At 53.6% G+C, this 19,543-nt stretch overlaps 5 protein-coding genes across 5 annotated transcripts; 3 read left to right on the top strand and 2 right to left on the bottom strand.

Annotated features, from left to right (window-relative positions):
- Nucleotides 1-5: 5 nt before the first annotated feature.
- Nucleotides 6-3,050, bottom strand: JCM15063_002017 (uncharacterized protein; the record flags this gene model as incomplete). The annotated part of the gene is made up of 8 exons (XM_076680777.1): nucleotides 6-611; nucleotides 712-847; nucleotides 936-1,135; nucleotides 1,225-1,515; nucleotides 1,599-1,927; nucleotides 2,011-2,368; nucleotides 2,460-2,578; nucleotides 2,645-3,050. The coding sequence occupies 8 exons, from the start codon at nucleotides 3,048-3,050 to the stop codon at nucleotides 6-8; spliced, it is 2,445 nt and encodes an 814-aa protein (XP_076532086.1).
- Nucleotides 3,051-3,687: 637 nt separating this feature from the next.
- JCM15063_002016 (uncharacterized protein) lies at nucleotides 3,688-8,549 on the top strand (the record flags this gene model as incomplete). The annotated part of the gene is made up of 9 exons (XM_076680776.1): nucleotides 3,688-3,901; nucleotides 3,968-6,345; nucleotides 6,434-6,537; nucleotides 6,613-6,760; nucleotides 6,859-7,020; nucleotides 7,109-7,177; nucleotides 7,287-7,356; nucleotides 7,706-8,116; nucleotides 8,245-8,549. 9 exons carry the CDS (start codon nucleotides 3,688-3,690, stop codon nucleotides 8,547-8,549), a joined length of 3,861 nt encoding a protein of 1,286 aa, XP_076532085.1.
- Nucleotides 8,550-9,097: 548 nt separating this feature from the next.
- JCM15063_002015 (uncharacterized protein) lies at nucleotides 9,098-14,312 on the top strand (the record flags this gene model as incomplete). The annotated part of the gene is made up of 6 exons (XM_076680775.1): nucleotides 9,098-9,765; nucleotides 9,824-10,238; nucleotides 10,325-11,035; nucleotides 11,106-11,234; nucleotides 11,297-14,145; nucleotides 14,228-14,312. The coding sequence occupies 6 exons, from the start codon at nucleotides 9,098-9,100 to the stop codon at nucleotides 14,310-14,312; spliced, it is 4,857 nt and encodes a 1,618-aa protein (XP_076532084.1).
- Nucleotides 14,313-14,441: 129 nt separating this feature from the next.
- On the bottom strand, nucleotides 14,442-15,241 carry EAF6 (Eaf6p; the record flags this gene model as incomplete). Its single annotated transcript, XM_076680774.1, has 3 exons — nucleotides 14,442-14,600; nucleotides 14,677-14,925; nucleotides 14,990-15,241. 3 exons carry the CDS (start codon nucleotides 15,239-15,241, stop codon nucleotides 14,442-14,444), a joined length of 660 nt encoding a protein of 219 aa, XP_076532083.1.
- A 222-nt stretch (nucleotides 15,242-15,463) lies between these two features.
- On the top strand, nucleotides 15,464-18,243 carry JCM15063_002013 (heat shock factor family protein; the record flags this gene model as incomplete). The annotated part of the gene is made up of 6 exons (XM_076680773.1): nucleotides 15,464-15,651; nucleotides 15,716-15,780; nucleotides 15,842-15,945; nucleotides 16,013-16,070; nucleotides 16,130-17,680; nucleotides 17,765-18,243. The coding sequence occupies 6 exons, from the start codon at nucleotides 15,464-15,466 to the stop codon at nucleotides 18,241-18,243; spliced, it is 2,445 nt and encodes an 814-aa protein (XP_076532082.1).
- Between the last annotated feature and the right edge of the window lie 1,300 nt (nucleotides 18,244-19,543).

Raw genomic sequence — 19,543 nt, 5'->3', positions numbered from 1 at the left:
ACTCATTATTCGATTTTGCGTTTCTTCGAAGACGCTTCATCCGTCATCTCTGTGTCATCCGCCACTTGTGGCGCTGTAATAGCCTCGACATCTTCCTCGCGCGCGCGTTTTGGCGTCCCTGGGTTTTCCGTCACGACTTGTTTGTTCAAAGGCGGTGGAGGCGTTCCCGATTCGTCTTCAGGTTCGACTTTCGACGGCTCTTGTGCAGGTGCAGATCCAACCGTGCCTTGCTCAGTCTCTGCTTCGACCTTGTCGTTCACTTGGTTCGTGCCGATATCCGCTTGTTCTGACTTTCCTTCCGATTCCGGTTCAGGTCCAGGTACGGGAGTATCTCCTAACCGAATCGCCGCTTTCTCCTCCTCCTCCTTCTCTTGCACACCTTGATCTCGTTCCGATCGCACCTCATCCTGACCAACCAATTCCGACCGGATTTGCTCAGATTCGAGTTGTTGTTCACGTTCTTCTTGTTCTTCTCGTTCGCGACGTTCGTTTTCGATCTCTTGCAACAATTGTTCGACGTCGCCACTGCCAATCTTGTGGAAATGTCTCAAGTACAAGGTCGACGCACTTCGGATCGCTCTGAATTGTAACGCTTGAAGTTTGATCGTCATCTGAGGGGAACGAGGGCGGGGAATTTGAGTATCGTAAAAACATTCAAGTGCATTGGGTTCCCTGGGACGCAAGAGCAGGTAAAGGTTTGGAAGAACTTACAGGTTCGATACTCGATTCAAGTTCTGCAATCCGAGGGTTTGAAGCAGGACCGAGTTGTTTCAGTTGGGCTCGAGTCATTTCGATCCGTTTCTTGGTCATTCTCCATTCTCGGATAATCGGGTCAAACTCGTCGTCTCTGCGAGATTCGCACGGTCATGAAGGTTTGTCTCAGCTTTTCATTCAATCCAGACTCGAGGGGAAGAAAAGCGTAGAAAACGGCTCACGTGACATCAGGTTCGAACCCTTGGAGTGATTTCAAATCATTCATCCACACACGACTTAAACGCGCGTTGCCCAACTTGTACGGGAACCGAGGAGGTTTGCGAGTCATGTTGTTCAATTTCGTTTGCGCCGTCTGGGCAGTTTGTGAGATCGGGATCGATGGTTTCGTGAAAGGTGCACAAGATCTCAATTTCCAATCCGTCTGTTGATGTTTGGAAGGTGTCGAAACAAACGTCAGGCCTGATGGAACGCTCGGCGCGTGTTTATTTGGAGAGGGGAAGGGGAACTGACCCAATTGCGTTCCCGACTCAACACGCTTTCGAGGGCTTTCCGCACCGTTTTGCCCCCACCTCGAATCGATTCGTGATGAGGCATCGTTTCGACCTCGTTCCAACTCTTGTCCTCGATCTCTCGTAACCGCTTCTCGTCGTCTTTGCCCAACACGAACGCAGGGAACGCGGTCGTGTTCGTGAGCGGGAGGGATTGCGCTCGGGTTCGACCGGTCGGGGTAAGCGAGAGGAGGTATTGAGTCAGGATCAGAGTTTGGAGCAACAGCTGCAGTCGGAAAGTCGGATCAGACAGCTAGCAGGGAGAAAGGGCGGCGATTAACTCGTCAATACCGCTAAAAGCCGCTTGAAACAGTTTGTTTGTGAGCAAGGACTGACCTCAAGAGAGAGCAAGTTTCGAGAAGTCAAGAACTTGGGGAAGAAAGACTCTTCCAACGACGATTCAGATTCTTCCGGAGGCATCGATTCGACTTGTTTCCCTTTGCGGGAAGTTCGACTCGAATCGTCAGTTTTGGAACCTGTCAATTCTTTCTCCTTCTTGGATTCCTCCGAAAAGGCCGCCAAGACGGTCAAGAGGGACGTGTAGAGCGTCTCGAGAGGAGTTGGCGATGATGACGATGACGGAGACGGCTGCTTGAACAGGAGATGGGGATTGTTGAAGTATCGTTGGAGAGACCAGAATGTCGAGTAGAAAGCAGGAGTCGAAGCTGAGGTTTTTGCAGAAAAGGGAAAAATTGATCAGAACTTGCGCAGAGCAGCAAACATGCACGGCAATAGGGATGCAACCAACCTTGACTAGCTGCAGCTTCTTCTTCCTCGCCTTCCTCGACTTCCATACTCTCGACCTTGACCGCGTCCTCGGTATCGCCGTCCTGCTCGTCTTGATTCGAAACCTTGTCTGCTTCGGGTGTCGATTTCGATTGCCGCTGGTCGTCATTGTCTTGTTCCCACACGGTTCCTTTGCCGACATTAAAATTGCCGCGCAAGTTGACTCCACTCTTCTCTTCGAGTGGGTACACGCTGCTGAGCAGCATGAGGATGCGACCGCTCAAAATGACAGGTTCCGGTTTCGACCGTGGGAACCGGCGCAACAAGTCGTTCAGCAACCTCAACAAGATTGGGCCTCGTCCTCGAGTGTACTCCATGTCCTAACAACCGATGGGAAGAGGGCAAACAAAGTCAGCTTTTTTTTCCTTTATTGGCCGTGGAAGGGGGAGCAAATGTTCTTCTGAGGAATACCTTGGTCAGGCGTTCAACCCTCGTTTCGATATAGCCCAGGAGAGATTCGCAAGCCGAGATGGGTCGCGATTCCATCAGGCCGGCAAGGGTTGTCAGTGGTTTGATCTCGTCGGCATAGTCTGAAGCGAAAATCGTCGTGGTCAATCTCGCAGCTTTAGAGAGGGAGTGCGAGAAGAGGTACGGACCGGCTTCGACACAGGTCAGCATCAGATCGAGAGCAAGTTCGAGGTGTGCGTCGTTGCGAGATTCCGCCTGCAGAATGGGAGGGTCAGCTCGTCTCGCTCGTTGTAATCGAAGACAGGATGACTGAACTGCATCAAGGACGACCTGGTCGAGCGCATGCTCAATAATGCATCGTCGAGCGTGAGCCTTCCAAGCGGAAGTCTCGCTGTCCTCGCCTCCCTTGACCGCTGCCGGTCCAAAGCTGTCTCTGACGCACTCGTGTACGAGTTGCTCGAGGTGCAGCCGATCTTCGGGAACCGCTTGCACGGTCGAGACGAGGTTGGCAAGGTGTTGAGCGATCAGCCGGCGCGAAGTGGAGAACGTGGTCGCTTCGGCCCCTACGCCTGCCTGAACCAAAGCTGGTTCCATCGTGCACTTGTCCGATTTGAGCCGAGCTGGTGGCGAGATCGTGTTGATGCGAATACAAGCAAGCCTAGGGAACCGGCGACTACTGCGGCAGCGCTTTAATCCTCTTGATCAATCTCGACCTACTCGTCCTCAAGTCTTGAAGCTTTCATGCAGACTGCACTCTAAGCAAGGATGTGATCTAGCATGTCTCGCTCCTCCGCGGCCGCTGGTCTCCGGTTCCTCACCCCTGTCCGGCTCCGGCTCCTCTCGTTCACTGTGCTGTGCAGCGTTTCTCGCTCGTCTCATCTCGCAAGATACCATCTTGCTAAGAGCAGGTATCGAAACAAGAGGCGATCGGGCGATCCTCTCGGCGCTTTATGAGGTTTAGAAGCGTCAAGGTGGTCAGTCCGCGGACATGCTAACAGGTCCAACCGCGTCGAGGGGTTGACAAACGAACAGTTATCTTACACTGTCACCTGCAAAGTGTACAGTCGGTATCGCCGGCACGCGGCGATAGGACTATCGCGACCAGGACGCGCTTCTAGGTTTGACATTCACGAGACTCTTCGCTCTCTCCTCCTTCACCCCGTTGTGCTTTCGCTGCCTTCGGCCCTGCACTCTTTGTCTGCAAAGAAAGCCACCTATCCGTGCGACGGTCATGCAGCCTCCAAGCAGTACGAGTGTTCCCTTGGTCGATTACGTTCAACGACCTCGAGCGCGTCCTCTTCGTCCTCTCGCTCCTCCTCCTCCTCTTGCCTCGCCTGGACCTGCATCTGCACCTGCCTCATCGCGCAATCTCTCTGGCGACCGAGGTGACCGCCCGCGAGCAAAGTCTCACACCAACTCGATCAGCTATGAGCAACACCCAGGCTGTAAGTTCGATCGTGCGCGTTCCCCAGATCGATGCCCCGACCCTGCAGCTGACAGTCGCTGTACAGATTACGCGCGAGCGTACTCTCCGAATTCTGGCCCAGGTCGTGCTCGCCCATCTGCTGTAGTGCCCGCCCGCCCGCACGCGCACCCACCCCCTCTACCTCCTCTTCCACTCCAAGCACACGCAATGGCGCATCCATCTGGTTCGCAACAAGTCATCTATGTCCCGTTGCCGTTCCCGACCGCAGAGTATCCGCTCCCACCGCGCACGAGCCCCCCAAACTTGAACCGCTCGATCCCGCTCCTCGCAATGTCCGAATACATCCCCGTCGACCCTCGATACTTTCACCCGGTTCCTCATCAGCTACTTCAGCAGCAGCAACAGTACCATCTGTCCGCTCTTCAACAGTCGACCGCTCAAGGCCCCGCCTTGACTTATGCGTTTCCCCCTCCCGCTCGTCCTCCCCTAGCTGAGTATGTACAGCACACTCCGGGGTCAGCCACGTCATACTATCAAGGCACAGTATCTTCGGCCTACCAGCCATACTCGTTTGCGAACGGGACAAGGAGAGGATCCGGAATCGTGTTGCCTCAATCCATCGCTCCATTCCCTTCCGTCCCGCTTCGTACACTCTCAATCGCACCTGCGACCCCTCCGCAGTACATGCACTCTGAGACTGTTGGATCCGCTCCTGCTACCTCTCCCGTCGATGCACATGACAATTCGAGCCCCCCGCATCCGGATCGAGCTCACACAAGCCAGAGCTCGACGACTCTGACCAACGCTACCGCTTCGAGGCAAAGTGCTCTTGCAAACGACCTCTCGCAATCGCGTGGCTCGTCGAGTGAGGAAGACTTTGAGTACCCCATCTCGAATGCGAAAACGCTGCAGCACGCTGCCGAGCAAACACCGGGCTCGGACACTGTTGAAGACGTTCCCATTCAACTTCCTTCTCCTCCTCTAGAGCCTTCCCTTGAGGTTCAGACTCCTCAGCTCTCCTCGATGGTTCCATCAGTCGTCGTGCCTCAGAATACGCTTTTTGTGATTCCTCCTCCGGGGGGGATCACTCCTTCCATGGCGATCCCAAACCAACGCTCCTCTCCCCCATCGTACCCGACGAGCAGTTCAGCTCCACCTCTCTTGAGCACCAACTCGACATACACGACGACGAGCTCGACGAACGAAGCGCGTGCTTCTTCTTCTTCTTCACTCTGCGAGGTCCCGAATTGCCCGTTCCCCCGGTTCTGCGTTCTATCTCCTTGTGGCGACATGATCTGTCGAGATCATCTTGGATCTGTCATCAGAGGTGTACGACAACAATCAACAGAACCGACCGACTCTGGCGAAGGGAAACCGATTCGAATTTTCGAATGCGTCAAATGCAAAAAACGGAGCGAGATGGTTGGACCGCCTGCGACTGCCAACAGGACTCTTCAAACCACTCGTTCCGATTCAGTTGCGGAGGAACCCGGGCATGGAAGTGGAGAGGTTGCAGGGTTCTCGATTCATTACTTTTCGAGCGGAGTCAAGGAAGGACAACGCGGATGGCACGAATCTCGAAGGCTCTCAACCATGGCGCCAATCATACCTGTCTCGCAGCCCTCGCCACGAAATTTGCACGAGTCGACCCTGACGAAAACGCTCGATAGTGATCCAGTCTTGATCCCGAGACCTCCTTCACCTCCATTCCTTCTGCCATACTATCCTGCCCCCGTACCAGCAGGATTGGTCGAATATCAATCTCCAGCGCTACCGACGGAAGGCCAGGTGCCCGCAACAATTCCAGAAGAAGCAAGGTACTCGACCTTTTACGCGACCAAGTCCCTTCCAGCGTCCGAGCTCGTCGCAGAGCAAGACGAGTCCACTGCGAAGGGCTCTTTCGCCGAAGACGCAGAACGTTCAGAGCAGGATCCTGTTGAAGATACCGTGGAGCGAAGCGAAGCGCCATCCAACCCTCCCTCTCCTCACCTGGACCAACGATCAGCAAAGTCTGCTGCAGACATTTCTCCTCCGGTGACTCCGACTCTCGCAGCTGCACCAAGTCCCACAACATCAACTGCCTCCACTGTCCCGCCCTCTCGAACTGAATCGTCTTATTGGTCATCTCGAGAACCTCTGATTCCGTCAACTTTCAGAGGTCGAGGACGAGGTGCGAGAGGAAGCAGAGGAGGCTATGATTCGTCTTTCCCCGGTCATTCTCGAACACACCTTCGTACGCCTTCAAACGCTACGAGTCCCTCCAATCGTCGCCTTTCCGCTGCTTGGCCTTCCCCTACGACTTCAACGGAACATTTCCGAGACGATCAAAGGCAAGAAGCGACCTTCGCTGTCGCAGGATCGACCACGACAACAGTCAGACCTGAAATTCAAATCGATACGTTCTTGTCCAAGCCGGTCAAAAGCGAACTCCGTGGCAAGTTCCTAGTCGTCAAAATCGAGAATGTCAGTCACCTCCGATTCTGGATAAGGTCGTCTCGCTCGCGAAGTGCTAAAGTCATTTTGCGTCTTTGTATGGGACTGATTATTGCAGATCCCGTTTGGAACGACGTATGGGATGATCCAAGATTGGTTGCCTTCGGACGTCCTCCCTTCTTTCGACGATTGTCCTCAGCCGATTCACATCATCCTTCATCGGTACGAATCAAAGTACCTATCCCCTTTCTCCTTCTACAGCCTTGTCTCATGCGGGCCTGTTTCTTTTTCGATCAGATTGACAGGTCGTACCCTTCCGCATTGTTACGTCGAGGTCAAGGATCGAGAATCCGCTCTATTGCTCCTGACCGATTATGACCGACGTCAACTGGGCGATCGAACCGTTCGAGTCAAGATGGAACGAGTTGGCGAATTCATGAGAGACGTGCGTTGATCCATTCTTCCCCCATCTCGATCCATTTCCACCTGACTGATCGAGCTCGAGGTTTGCACAACTTGTGACGGAAATTGTCCATTGAACAGATTTTCGATCAGAGTGAATACTTTGTCGAATCTCGAGATGGATCTCCTACAAGTCCTGCAGCAGCTCGATTGCCTCCACTACCTCAAGAATTGTACGAGTTGCCCGAACCCTTGTTGACTGAGGACGATTTTCAAGCTCTTGATGATTGGCTCCTTCCTCCTGTGCGTCTTACACAATCGCCACTGACTGAGCAGTCGAGAGGAGTGTGGAAATAGGTATTGACGTTTTGGCTTTCGTTGTTTTGGTCAGCCGTGGTCACATTCGGCGGGTCGTCCCGCCGAACGAGGATACACAAACGTCGCTTCCATCATTGCGAAAGTAAGCAGCCATCTCATCTTCCCCTCCTGCTCTCGACCCCTCGAGAGGTATACATTCCTCTCGAAGGACAGGGATAAATACTCAAGTTCCACCGAGGGGTTTGACTTAGGTACCGTGGACGGTTCGACCTGATTTGTGTTCAGAAAAGATGAGGGATCAACTGTACGATCTCGCTACAAGTAAGGTTACAAGTCTTACGGCACAACGCGTTACAGCTAGCTGTGAGGAAGAGCTCAATCATGGGTCGTCACATTCTACGATGACAGAGGCGATGAGTAAAGCGAAAGCAACTCGAGGGTGGAGATGGGACGACTACAATGCGATCGCGAACCGTTTGGTCAGTCAAAAGCCGAAAGATTTGCATTTGTCATTGTACTGAAGGTCAACCTGATGATGCCCACGTGGTTAGAGCGAGACTGTTTCTGCTTGCGAAGGCACGTCTGCCCTTTCTCCTGCCGAAACCTCGTCAAGCTATTCTGTTTCCGCCAGTGCTTACTCCAGATCTGCTTGAATGCCTTTGCTCAACAGGTTTCACCGCTGCACAGCGAACACAATTGTCGCCTCTCTCAATCGAAGAATTCCCACCCCTTTCTGCCCAAGCAAGTCCGACTTCACCGACGAACAAGATTTTCGATCGCAAGAACCTCGTACCGCTGTCCCCTACGAGCCCATCTACGACGTTGCGGCTCGAACCTTCTCCTGTACCTGCTGATTGGCGTCACTCGTCAAACGTTCGATCTCAACAAGGAGATTTCGCAGACAACAAAGCTACACAAGGAACTCGAGGTGAACGCGAATCAGACGAGCTTCAGGTCGAGGTACAGAAGCAGACCCACCCAGTTCTGGACGACTGGGCTCAAGCTTTTAGTACGAATGCTCAAACTTCTTTCACTGCGACACAAGCACGGGATTCGGTGCGATGCGAAGGGATACCTTCTGGTACACTGCAAAACGCGTATGACGGAGCTCGGCCTCTACGCAAGTTCTTCTTTCTCCTCCTTCAAGGAGTCCGAACAATGATCCTCATGCTAGATCATTTTCGTACTCCTCGTTTGAAGCACCAATAGGTCCAAAGAGTCAACCTTCAACTTGGATCGATGTGTCTCGGTCTGACCCTGACCCGATCTTCGACCACGTTCCCGCTTCTACTTCAAAAGACTCTGAATCGTCAACGACAACTGTCGCAGCTGGCTCGGGTTGGATCCCAGAACAATGTCCGCCCACACCACCAGAATCTCCAATTCATTACCGCCGTCGGTTTTCAAGAGGAGGTTCAGGGGGTCCTTCACCCCGAGGACGAGGTGGGTACGGAGCACGAGGTGGTGGAGGACCCAGATCGGATTCAACTGGAAGCTGGGGATCCTTCAGCTAAACAACGTTTTTGGCATTTCGTTTCTTCTTTCTCCACGATCCTTTGTCCCAGACCGCAAGGCTATTCCGATTGTCTTCCGCTCTTTTTTCTGCTTCTTCTGTCAGTGCGTCATCTACGTCGTCGTCTTTCGGGGTTGTCTTGTTTCCCGTATGGTCCCTTTGTAAAAATGCTCTTCGAAAAATGAAGAAAACGTTTGTGCATTTTCCGCTGATTTTCCCATGTTAATAATCGTTCGTCCTATCCTCCACCTAACCTGTTCCTTACAGAAAAATCGCGAGGAGGAAGAGGGAACGCGTGCGCGCGAAGAGACGCGTCGAGCGAAAGTCAACTCTCTCGGCCAGCAACAATACCACCTCTTCAACGACTCGCAGGCTGCGGACACGAGCTCGCAACCAGGAACATAACAGCACACAGAGACCAGCCCCCTCGACGGACATTAGCGAGTGAACAGGATCTCTCAACCGCATGAGCGTCTAAACTTCAACTCGACGACGCTCTCGCCCAAAGTTGCCAGGGGGTAGCGGAAGGGGGGAAAACGGTTCCTTGACATGTCTTCAGATGGGTTCGAGTTTGACGAGATCGATCTGGGAGCGATTGACGCGATCGAATCTCACTACACTCATGGCACCGCCCTCCCACCTCGTACGGCAGCCAACAAACCTGGACTCGTACAACGTGACTTGTTCGGAGCCCCGATCGTGCCTCAAGTCGCTCGACCGGTCAAAGGAGGAGGTACAGTCAAGACGATCACGCTTGGGAATGGTGGTCCACCTTCGGGGTCGAGCGAGACGAGAGCGAAAACAAAGGTCACGAAGCGATGGGATCCTGCGAGTTTCGCGAAACATGGGTGGAGCAAGAAGAACGCTGCGGTCGCGAAAGCGAAAGCGAGAGGAGGAGGCAAAGGCGCGAAAGGGAAATCGAGACCGTACGCATCAGACGAGGATGCATGGGACGAAGAGGAAGTGTTGGACGACGACGATGACGATGACGACTACGACGAATTCTTACTCGACACGACGTACGATCCAAACGCGCCCATCCTGCCGATCAAATGGCCTCCAGACGACGAGGCGGTCAAAACGTTCGTATATCCCGTCCAGGCGGACAAACCGTTACGAGTGTATCAGTACAACATTGTGCAGAGTGCCCTGTACAAGAACACGCTCGTCAGTCTTCCGACCGGACTGGGTAAAACGTTCATCGCGGCATGTGTCATGTAAGTCTCATCGCTTGTTCCGACCTTCTTCTCGACTCAAGACTTGCTCTTGTTTCAGGCTCAACTTCTATCGATGGTACCCTCGCGGCAAAGTCCTGTTCCTAGCGCCTACTCGACCTCTCGTCACACAGCAGATCAAAGCGTGCCACTACATCGCCGGCATTCCTCAGGAGGATTCGATCGAGTTGACGGGAGGAACGATTCCAAAGTTGCGCTCTCTCGGTTGGGCTACCAAGCGTGTGATCTACTCGACCCCTCAGACGGTCGAGCGAGATTTAGCGAAAGGGAGACTCGACCCGAGGGACGTTACACTCGTCGTGGTCGATGAAGCGCACCGCGCGAGCGGTGACTACTCGTACTGTGGAGTCGTCAGGTACCTCATGTGCCGGAATCCTCACTTCCGGGTGTTGGCATTGACGGCAACCCCCGGTTCGAGGGGAGAAGCGGTACAAGAAGTAATCAACAATCTTCACGTGAGTCGCCTTCGAGCTTCTCTCAAGTCCGCTAATCGAGGGCTGATCTGTCTATAACATGACGTTGATCTCACCGATCTTTCCAGATTGGTCACATTGAAGTGCGTGCCGACGATTCGATCGACATTCGCCAGTACGTGCACAAGAAATCGTTCGACCTGACCGTCCTTCCGCTTGGTCCAGCCCTCTCCGCCTTGCGAGACAAATGGGCGGGACTGATGCGGCCGTATATTGGACCGCTGCTCGAGAAGCGACTGATCTATTCGGGAGATGCCGTCATGCTCTCGCCGTTTGCGGTGCAACAAGCATACCAGAAGATCAAGGCTTTGCCGGGAGGATCCAAATCAAACGGCCAGTACTTCCCGATGATCAAGACACTCGCGCAGATGTGTCGTGCGATGGAATACCTCATCATTCAGTCGGTCACTTCGTTCGATTCGAGCATCAAAGACATTCAGGCGAACGGAGCCAAGAAGCTCGTCGAATCAAGCGGGTTTCGACAAGTACTCAACGAAGTCGCGGCGATTCGGGGGAGACCCGGATATGTCGGGCATCCGAAGATGGAGAAGTTGAGGTCCATGTGTCTCGAACACTTTGAATCAACAAAGGACGACGTCGACGAGTACACGGGGGAAAAGCGAGAAACCCGGGTCATGATCTTCTGCAACTTCCGGGCCGTCGTCGAGGAGATTGTCGATTGTCTCAACACGCAACGTCCACTCATCAAAGCGACTCCATTCGTTGGTCAAGCTTCTTCGAAAGGCGCGAAAGGCAAAAGTCAGAAAGAACAACTCGAGGTAAGCCGGCTGGACCTGACGATTCGATGCTTTTCCTGAGCAGCCGACTGATCTTCTTCAGCATGGCTAGACAATCAGGCAGTTCAAGAAAGGTACATACAATGTCCTTGTTGCAACGTCGATTGGAGAAGAAGGTCTCGACATTGGCGAGATCGATCTCATCATTTGCTACGAAGCCAACAAGTCACCAATTCGTATGGTGCGCTCGTCCCCCTAGGTTCGCGAACGTCTGTCGCAGTTTGTTGATGTTTCCTCGCGCAGTTGCAACGCGTCGGTCGTACGGGTCGAGCTCGAGATGGTCACATCATCGTGTTGATGTCGGAAGGCCGGGAAGAGCGCAATTGGGACCGGGCAAACGAGGCATACGCCGAAGTTCAAAACGCGCTCACGTCGAACAAGATCTTTGAGCTCTACGCCGACTGCGAACGACTCCTTCCCAGTCACGTCAAACCAGTCTGTGAGAAAGTTCAGATCAAGGCACTGCCGCTCACCATTGAGGCCATGACGATGAACGGACAATCTCGCGCTGAGCGCAAGCATCTCGCAGAGGAAAAGAAGAAGAGCAAAACGGTGCGAGATCCGAGGGCAAACATGCCGACAGACGCATTCGAGGGATTTCGCAGCGCGGGTCAACTGGCCGCTGCGAGCAAAGCCAAGCCTCCGACAACAAGTCAGACCCTTCGCGAACGCAAAGCGGAAGCTCTACTCGATGCCGATCAGGAGGAGAATCTGCGTACTCAATGGATGTTCTACGACTCGGGAGAGCCGGTCATTCCTCGCAACTTCAACACGGATGAACTTCCGTTCCAACGCCATCGTGGAGGATCAGCTCAGCGCATTGCTCGACATGGACAACGTCACCTCGATCTCTTGTCTGCGCTCCGTACGAACGAACAACTCGCTGATGGCAGGGTCGAGGCTCTGGACATCTGGACCGACAGGCTATCGACAAGCTTCAAGGCGGGTCTTGTCGATATCTACAAGCGCGAAGATGATGATCCGCCGCCTCGACAACATAAACGCCTTTTGCGGACACGACGAGCGATCGACGAGGATGATGTCCCGCCAGCCCTCCAGATTCCCGCTTTGACCGGGTATCCGCTGCCGCAGCCGATCCCCGAACCGACTCCAGCACGCCATTGTCGCTCGTCTAGCCAGTCACTTGAGCGCGAACCGCTGTTCAGACCCTCGACGCAAGAAGGCTTGCGCTCGAAACGCTCATCAGGCTCGAGTTCACCCCGACCAAATGCTCCAGCTTCGAAACGACCTCGTCTCTCTTCGCCTGCACGAGGGTCAGGCGGGAGGAGTAACACCAGCTTCACCGAAACGATCGACTTGTCCGGCATAGTCTCGACGGACGAGGAGGACTCTATGTCCCGGCAACCATCGCCCGTTCCGGCGCCGGCTGATGCGCGACCAGCGTCACCGGTCAATCAGCATCTGGTTGACACCACCGCGACGACGTTTGACCTCAGCAACGATGACGACCAGGCCGCATTGGACTGGTCCGACACTGAATTGCTCAAAGGCGCGGTTATTCGGGGCAAATCGCTCTCGATGTCTCCAGCAAAACTCGTCGGCTCTGCAAATCTCGAACCAATCGTTATCGAGGATTCGGACGAGGAGAACGGACGGCTTAGACCTGTTCCCCCTGCAGCGCCGCGGAAGCCCCTTGTCGCGCACACAGCCCGCCCGACGGCAAAGCCTCCACCAGACGCACCCGCGAAAACTGCTACTTCGAGGTTGACGATGCCTGCTCGAACGGTGTCAGCTCCATCGCTGCGACCCGGATCATCACCTGTGGCTCTAGGTCTCAATCGAACCAAGTCCCTCACAACGGCAACGACGACGAATGCTGGTACAGGACCTGGCTTCAAGCCGTTTGTCCCACCTCGGCCTTCCACAAACATGTCCAAACCCCACCAATCACTCCTGCATCGTCCTCTGTCTGGCTCGCGCCGTGTCTCGTCCCCTCCCTTACCCCCTTCCTCACCATCGATGATTGTCATTGACGATGACGAGGATGTATCGCCTGCTCGTAAACCTTCTTCGATCGTCAATCTCGACGACGACGATGAAGATGACGAGTACGGTTCTTTCGACTTGCCACCCGAGGCATTCGATGACCTGTCCTTGATCGCGATCTCTCAAGTCCCGCCAGCCAAAATCCGCGGACAACGTCTTGAACCCACTGGCGTGGAAGAAGAGGAGGACTCGATTATCATGCCGCCCCCGCCACCTTCAACCAAACGACCCTTGGTGTCAAATTCCGCCGCGAGGAACAGGATTGTCGACGACTCTGATTGTGTTTCTTCACCAGCAAGTGCTCGCACTCGTCGAGATCTCGGGTTTCGAACTGCGAAACATTTGTTACCTCCTGAACTCGTCGCACACGGTCAAAATCGTCTCCTCAAACCCTCTGAAGTTTCGGTCCATCGAACTCCTCTTGCGAATCCCGTTCCGATGAGAAGGATGGCTGTACCCGATTCATCTTCTTCCGGCATGATCGCTACGAGTTCACCCGTCGTTGCGAAAGGACCTACTACTCGGACAACACGCGAAGATGATGACGAACTCTCAATGATGGCACCTTCTGATCGAGGGTTGAACCGATTACGTCGAGGGAAACGTCAGGACCAGGTCGTGATCGAAAGTTCCGACCCTGAACAAGAACCTCGTACAGTTGAACGACACGATCAAGAGAAGATGAAGAAAATGAAGAAGAAGAAGCCCATCTTGACGCACAAACTCGCGGCCAAGTTTGGAGTGTTCGATACAGAAGCGATCAATTCTTCAGCTTCTGGATCTGAAGCGAGTTCGGAAGAATACGACAGTGAGAATTCGATCGATCGAGAATTCGTTGTGGATCGAGCAGACGAAGATGAAGATGGAGAAGAAGAAGGACATACGTTTTATCGAGACAGTCTCAATACTCAAATGGTACGCAAGGATGGGACGAGGTCTGGACCCGTGTTTGAAACAGAACCTGAATGGGTACGCAAGAACAAACGGTGGGCCGATCCAGAGAATTGGGGCAAACATCGTCGAATCGATACAAGAGACAGTCAATTACAAGATACTCCTAGGAGTCAAGAACCTAGTCAATGGAGGTACGTTTCCACATGACTTTCGGCTTGAACCAAAGTAGTTTATGTTTCTCGCTGACATCGCGGTTATCTTTTCTATTCTCAGTTACGATTCTTTCTGTGTACCGGATGACGAAGAGATCGAGTACGATGACGATTCGCAGGAGGTGGGACCCAGTTCGCCAGCTTGAGACGTTCGACAAAAGTTGTTGTTGTTGCTATTTTCACTACACTATTCTTTACAACACGAGAGAGAGAGAAGAGACAACAAGGGGTAAAGCTCGACAAAGAAGGGGTATAGAAAGGAATGTCTTGTTTTTTCAATGTCTGTTGCGTTTCCGGCGATTGCTCGAAGTGATCGAATCTTCCTCACTCGCGGAATCGAGAGCGGCGAAACTACTGTTGGTCGCGGTTCCTCCATGACCGGTACCCATGACGAGTCCCGCCGCTGCGAGTTCAGCTTGTCTCAATTCGACCGACTGAGTCAAAGGAAAGAAGAGTTGAGGGTCAACTCTCCAAGCTTTGGCGACAGGAGAAAGATGGAAAACATGTTACCTTGGTGTAGGTAGCGGAAGAGGCGCTAAACATGCGTTCGCGTTCGTTTAATCCTTCGGGACCCCTTGTGCGTTTGTTACGATCGGACGAGCTAGACGAAGGTGCCTTGAGGTACGAATCGTATCCACGAATGATGTTGCCAAACTGGGCGGCGGCGGTCGAAGCGGCGTTTGAAGTAGCAGAGGGTGGGAACAAGGAATCGGACAGGTACGAGCCTTCGAATGCGTAGATTGAGCTCTCGAGTACCGCCTGCATAAAAAGAAACACGTCAGTCTGTAACGATAAAAGGAGGGAAGGAGAGAGAGAACGCAACGAGGTCACGATCGAGTTTGCGTTTCTTTTCTAGTTGGGCGCGCAAGTCTATGCGATGTGTCTCGAGGCGTTGCTTCAACTCTGCTGGACTGAGCGCGTCGAGCGGAGAAGGCGCTGGTTCGGATGCCGGCGCGTCGGCGGGCGCATCTCGCGTTGACGGCGCTGGCGTCTGAGACTGCGAGGTGGTCGCCGTGTCGTTTGGACCCGGAGTCGACTGACCCGACTGATCACGACGCGCAGGACTTGCCGACATGCGGTCGACGATTTGCGATCAAGATGTAGGCAACAACACCGGCAATTGGGAATTTGTATTGCGAGTAAGCGGGAATCATGGGAATAAGAAAATTTCCTATTGTCGAAATGTGTTTGGACTTGTTGCGGTTCTCGAGCACCCGCATCTCGCGTGCGCGCCCTTCCTGCCACTCTGTCGCGTACGAGGAAACAGAGTGGCTCGCTCGCGCCACCCGCGTCGAGCATGCAGCTCGCACTCGCGGGGGGTGGAGCTGGAGCGCTCACGCATCATCTCGGCGCTGCTGCTGCCGCTCACTCTGTCCACGACTCGGCACTCCCAGCCTCGGTCCAGCTCGCACCTGTCCTGCCCCATCCAAAACCAAACAAGACAACCGCGAGATCCGTGCCGGCGTTCCTCAACAAACTATTCACGTAACTCTCTCTCGCTCCCTCGTCCTTGCTCGTAGCCCTTGACTGACCTGTCGACTTGTGACAGCATGGTGTCGGACCCAGCGACCGATGACCTCATTCGGTGGTCTGACGATGGCGATTCATTCTTTGGTCCGTTCTCGTCTCCTCCCTTTCCGACCATTCGCTTCCTGACCTCGTACTTGCGCAACAGTTCCGTCCGCCGACAGGTTTGGCAAAGAGCTCTTGCCGAGGTTCTTCAAACATTCCAACTTTGGCAGTTTCGTCCGCCAACTCAACATGTATGGCTTTCACAAGGTATGCCTTTCGACCATCTCGCGCAACTATTGAAGCTCGATTGTTCTAATCTCGCTTCTCCCGACAGGTGCCACAGCTGAGTCAGGGAGTCCTCAAGTCGGACGGTGGAGAAGCAGCCGAGATGCGTAAGTACCACTTCGATCAGACCCATTGTGCCTCGACTAACAATCTTCAATGCCTCTAGTCGAATTCTCGAATCCAAACTTTACCCGAGCCCAACCCGACCTGTTGTTCTTCATTCGTCGTCACAAAGCAAAAGGCGACAGCAACAATCACGCTTCGACCTCGGCTGCATCAACTTCGCGCCTCACCAACACTTCGCTCGCAGGTCCTTCCGGATCTCATGCTGCCACGTCGCATTCGAATTCGACCGCGCTCGACCTGCCAACGTTGCTGACCGACTTGTCGGCGATTCGCAAACACCAGACTGCAATCTCGGCCGATCTCAAAGATCTGCAACAATCGAACCAGTTGTTGTGGCAGGAAGCACTCGCGAGTCGAGAGAAGCATCGCAAGCAAGAAGACACGATCAACAAGATTCTCAGGTTCCTCGCGGGCGTGTTTGGTGGACAGGTTCTCGACACGTCGCAACAACAGCAGAACCACGCGAATGGTACAGCTGGAACTTCAACTGGTCCTGAAGGAGGAGTGACGAGTCCCGGAGCCGAAAGTATCGCCGAGAGTGTCGGTTCGCAGCAGAGTACCGACGCCCGCGCGAGCGACAGTCGCAACAAAGGCAAACGGAAAGCGTCGACCCAAGTCGTCGCCATGCAACCTCGACCCCGTAGTCAACTCTTGCTCGAAGATGTCAAAGGGAGGCAACAACAACGGGCAGCAGCACTACGAGAATTGGATGGATCAGACGACGACGACGACGAACACGAACACGAAGATCCCGACGAGGACGACATTGAAGAGATACCACTGCTGCAGAGGGATGACTTTTTGCCAACCATCTCGAGTAGTTCGAGTCGAAGTGCAGGCGGTTCATCGGGTCTGCCGCCAACGCCAGCTCCCGATCTTTCGAGACCCTCTCCACCGATCAACGCACTCACTCGGACAGGTTCCTCTTCGCAAGCGTTATCTTCGCCGAGTCGGTTCACTTCGCTTCCACCCGCATCGCCAAACCCGTTCTCGAATTTCGATTTCAGTGCGTTGTCGCCTGAAACGATGCAACAATTCTTATCTGCAGCTACGGCTGGAGGATCTACTATCGCACCACCGAGTGCAAACCCATTCGCATCGCTGTTCAGCTCGAACCTGCCCACCTCTTCTTCTTCCTCGTCCTCTCTGTCGCTCGCGCCCGATTCGACAAGTCAATACGATTTGACTTCTTCGAGTTCAATGATTCCAACGTCGGTTTCAGCGTTCAATCCGACCACGACTTCGAATCCGCTTGGATCTTCCATCACGGCACTCCCGTCGAACGGGTACCTTCCTGCACTCTCTCCAACGTTCGTATCGAGCATGAACGATCACGACGAAGTCATGAGATCCGTCATCAACGAGAAACAAGACATTGATCGACGTACGACCGAACTCGAAGACCAGATTTCGAAACTGTTGCAAACCTTGCCTGCCGAAACGAGGGACCAAGTGCTCGAGAACGATGGGTTACCTTTGGGAACTGCAAGTGGATTGGGAACGACCGTCGAGGAGAAGGGAGGGTTCGATTGGGGAAACGCAGCTGGAGAAAACGGAGAATTGGACCTCGACAAACTGCTCGAACAATTCAGTGAGCATCAAATACTTCTCCTTCTTTTTCCGGATCACCAGAACGAAGTTCACAAACTCACCTATCCTCCTGTACTTCTTGCAGCGAACGCGCCTACACCGCAAGCGAGTGGTGCTACTCCAAACGGATCGACCATGACGGGTGAACTCGACCCGACACTGTCCACGATGGACTATTCTGCGTTCTTCCCAGATCCTTCTTCAACTTCGACGAACGCAGTCTCGACTCCGACTGCGACCCCTCATTCGTTGTACGAATCGACCGCGGGGACCCTCCCGTTCCCTTCCGATGTCGATCAATCGAACCCAATCACGTTCCCGTACGAAGTGACTTCCCCTTCAACAACAACAACAACGACACAATCTCCTCGAGTCGGCAACGTTGCGAGTCCAGTGGTGAGTGAAGTGGATGGATCGACGGCGGGGATAGTCACGACACGAGGTAGGAAGAGAAAAAGTGATGCGATCGCGATCGAAAGCGGGTCGCCGGCCCCACCATCCCCAGCTGCGCCTACTCCAAGAGAACCTACAAGGAAGAGTGCCAGGAAACGCACCCAAGCGTAAAAACAGAAAAGCCCCCTCGCCCAGAAAAGCTCCGAGACTTTTTTGTTCCCGCGGTTTCCTTCTTCTACTTGTTTCTCGTGTTATTTCTTCGTTCTTTCTTCTGCTGTATTCACTGTCAGGGTGGCTCAAAAGCTTTTGACTCTCCCTCTTTTTTTCATTCTATTGTTGTGTGTAAACCTGGTCTTCTCAAAGATTTGCCTCTTGCACTTTTACCTGCCCCTCCGCGATATGCGAGCAGAAATGGATACTTCGTGATCATGCCGAAATGCCGTCAACTCGCTGTTCGTCTCTAGGAACCGTCAAATAGTGATTGGCACAAGTATAGTTCGGCAGCGTTCCCGAGAACGGATCTCGAAAAGAAAAGAAAAAAAAAGCGACGACGGCGACCAGTGGCGCCCATGTCTATGTTCTCGGCGAGGACGAGGAAAGCTCTCAGAGTTTTGTACCGTCGAAATCTTCCGAGAGCCACGACATAGTACCATGTGGGCAGATGGAATGTATGAGCAGATCCAAGAAGTGCTCTAGGCTAGGTCGGAACACGAGGACGAGCTGGACAGGTTCGCGAAAATACGGAGACAGATGTAGTCAGGTCCCGGGGATCTCAGGTGCTACATAGAATGAGAGACGAGAGGAGCTTCAGAAAAAGGATTTTGTTGCAAGACTAGCTTGGGGCACGGTTCGGCTTCAGAAAAACGAGGCCTCTCCTTTGGTTGCCCGTGTCCTGCGCTAGAAATTCGATAACAGTCTCTCAAGAGACTTAGCATAGCTTAGTCTGACAAGGGGTACAGTACGGATTTCCTTCGCAATTGCGAAGGAGAAACATGAAAACTTTGTGGGCCGAACCCCGCTGCTGCCCTGCCTTCTCAAGCATGGCGTTCCGCTCCGGACCGTACAGTACAGTAGTCGCCGCTCGAGGAGATCTTCGTCTAAAGACCATCACATCTGAAGATGAAAAAAAGAAGATGTGCCAGGGCAAGGGGAACAAAGACAAGAGACACCAACTCTGGAACCTTGCAGTAGTTTCACGCCGTAACAGGCAAGGTCGTGCAAAATCACCCACAGTACTGAACGTCTGGCAAAGAACGTTTCTGTTTGCCGCTGGTCTGACCAGCGTTCGCGGCCTTCGAAAGCCCCGCTCGGCGTCAGCTTCGATTTACGGGACTCGTACCCAGCAAGCTCCCGAACGCAGCGCTACAGTAGTTGCGCTCGATGGCTCTCGTCAGATTCATTGCATTTGTTCGCGGCCACGACTCCGGCGTTTGTTTGGTCGCAAAATACTGAGCTTGTAAGAAAATCAAAA

This window comes from Sporobolomyces koalae (genome assembly GCF_050403365.1).
Source record: "Sporobolomyces koalae JCM15063 DNA, S_koalae_JCM15063T_v1_ctg45, whole genome shotgun sequence".
Classification (NCBI taxonomy): domain Eukaryota; kingdom Fungi; phylum Basidiomycota; class Microbotryomycetes; order Sporidiobolales; family Sporidiobolaceae; genus Sporobolomyces; species Sporobolomyces koalae.
The sequence above is the reverse complement of the archived record's forward strand: the minus strand, read 5'-3'. Positions and strand labels throughout refer to the sequence as shown.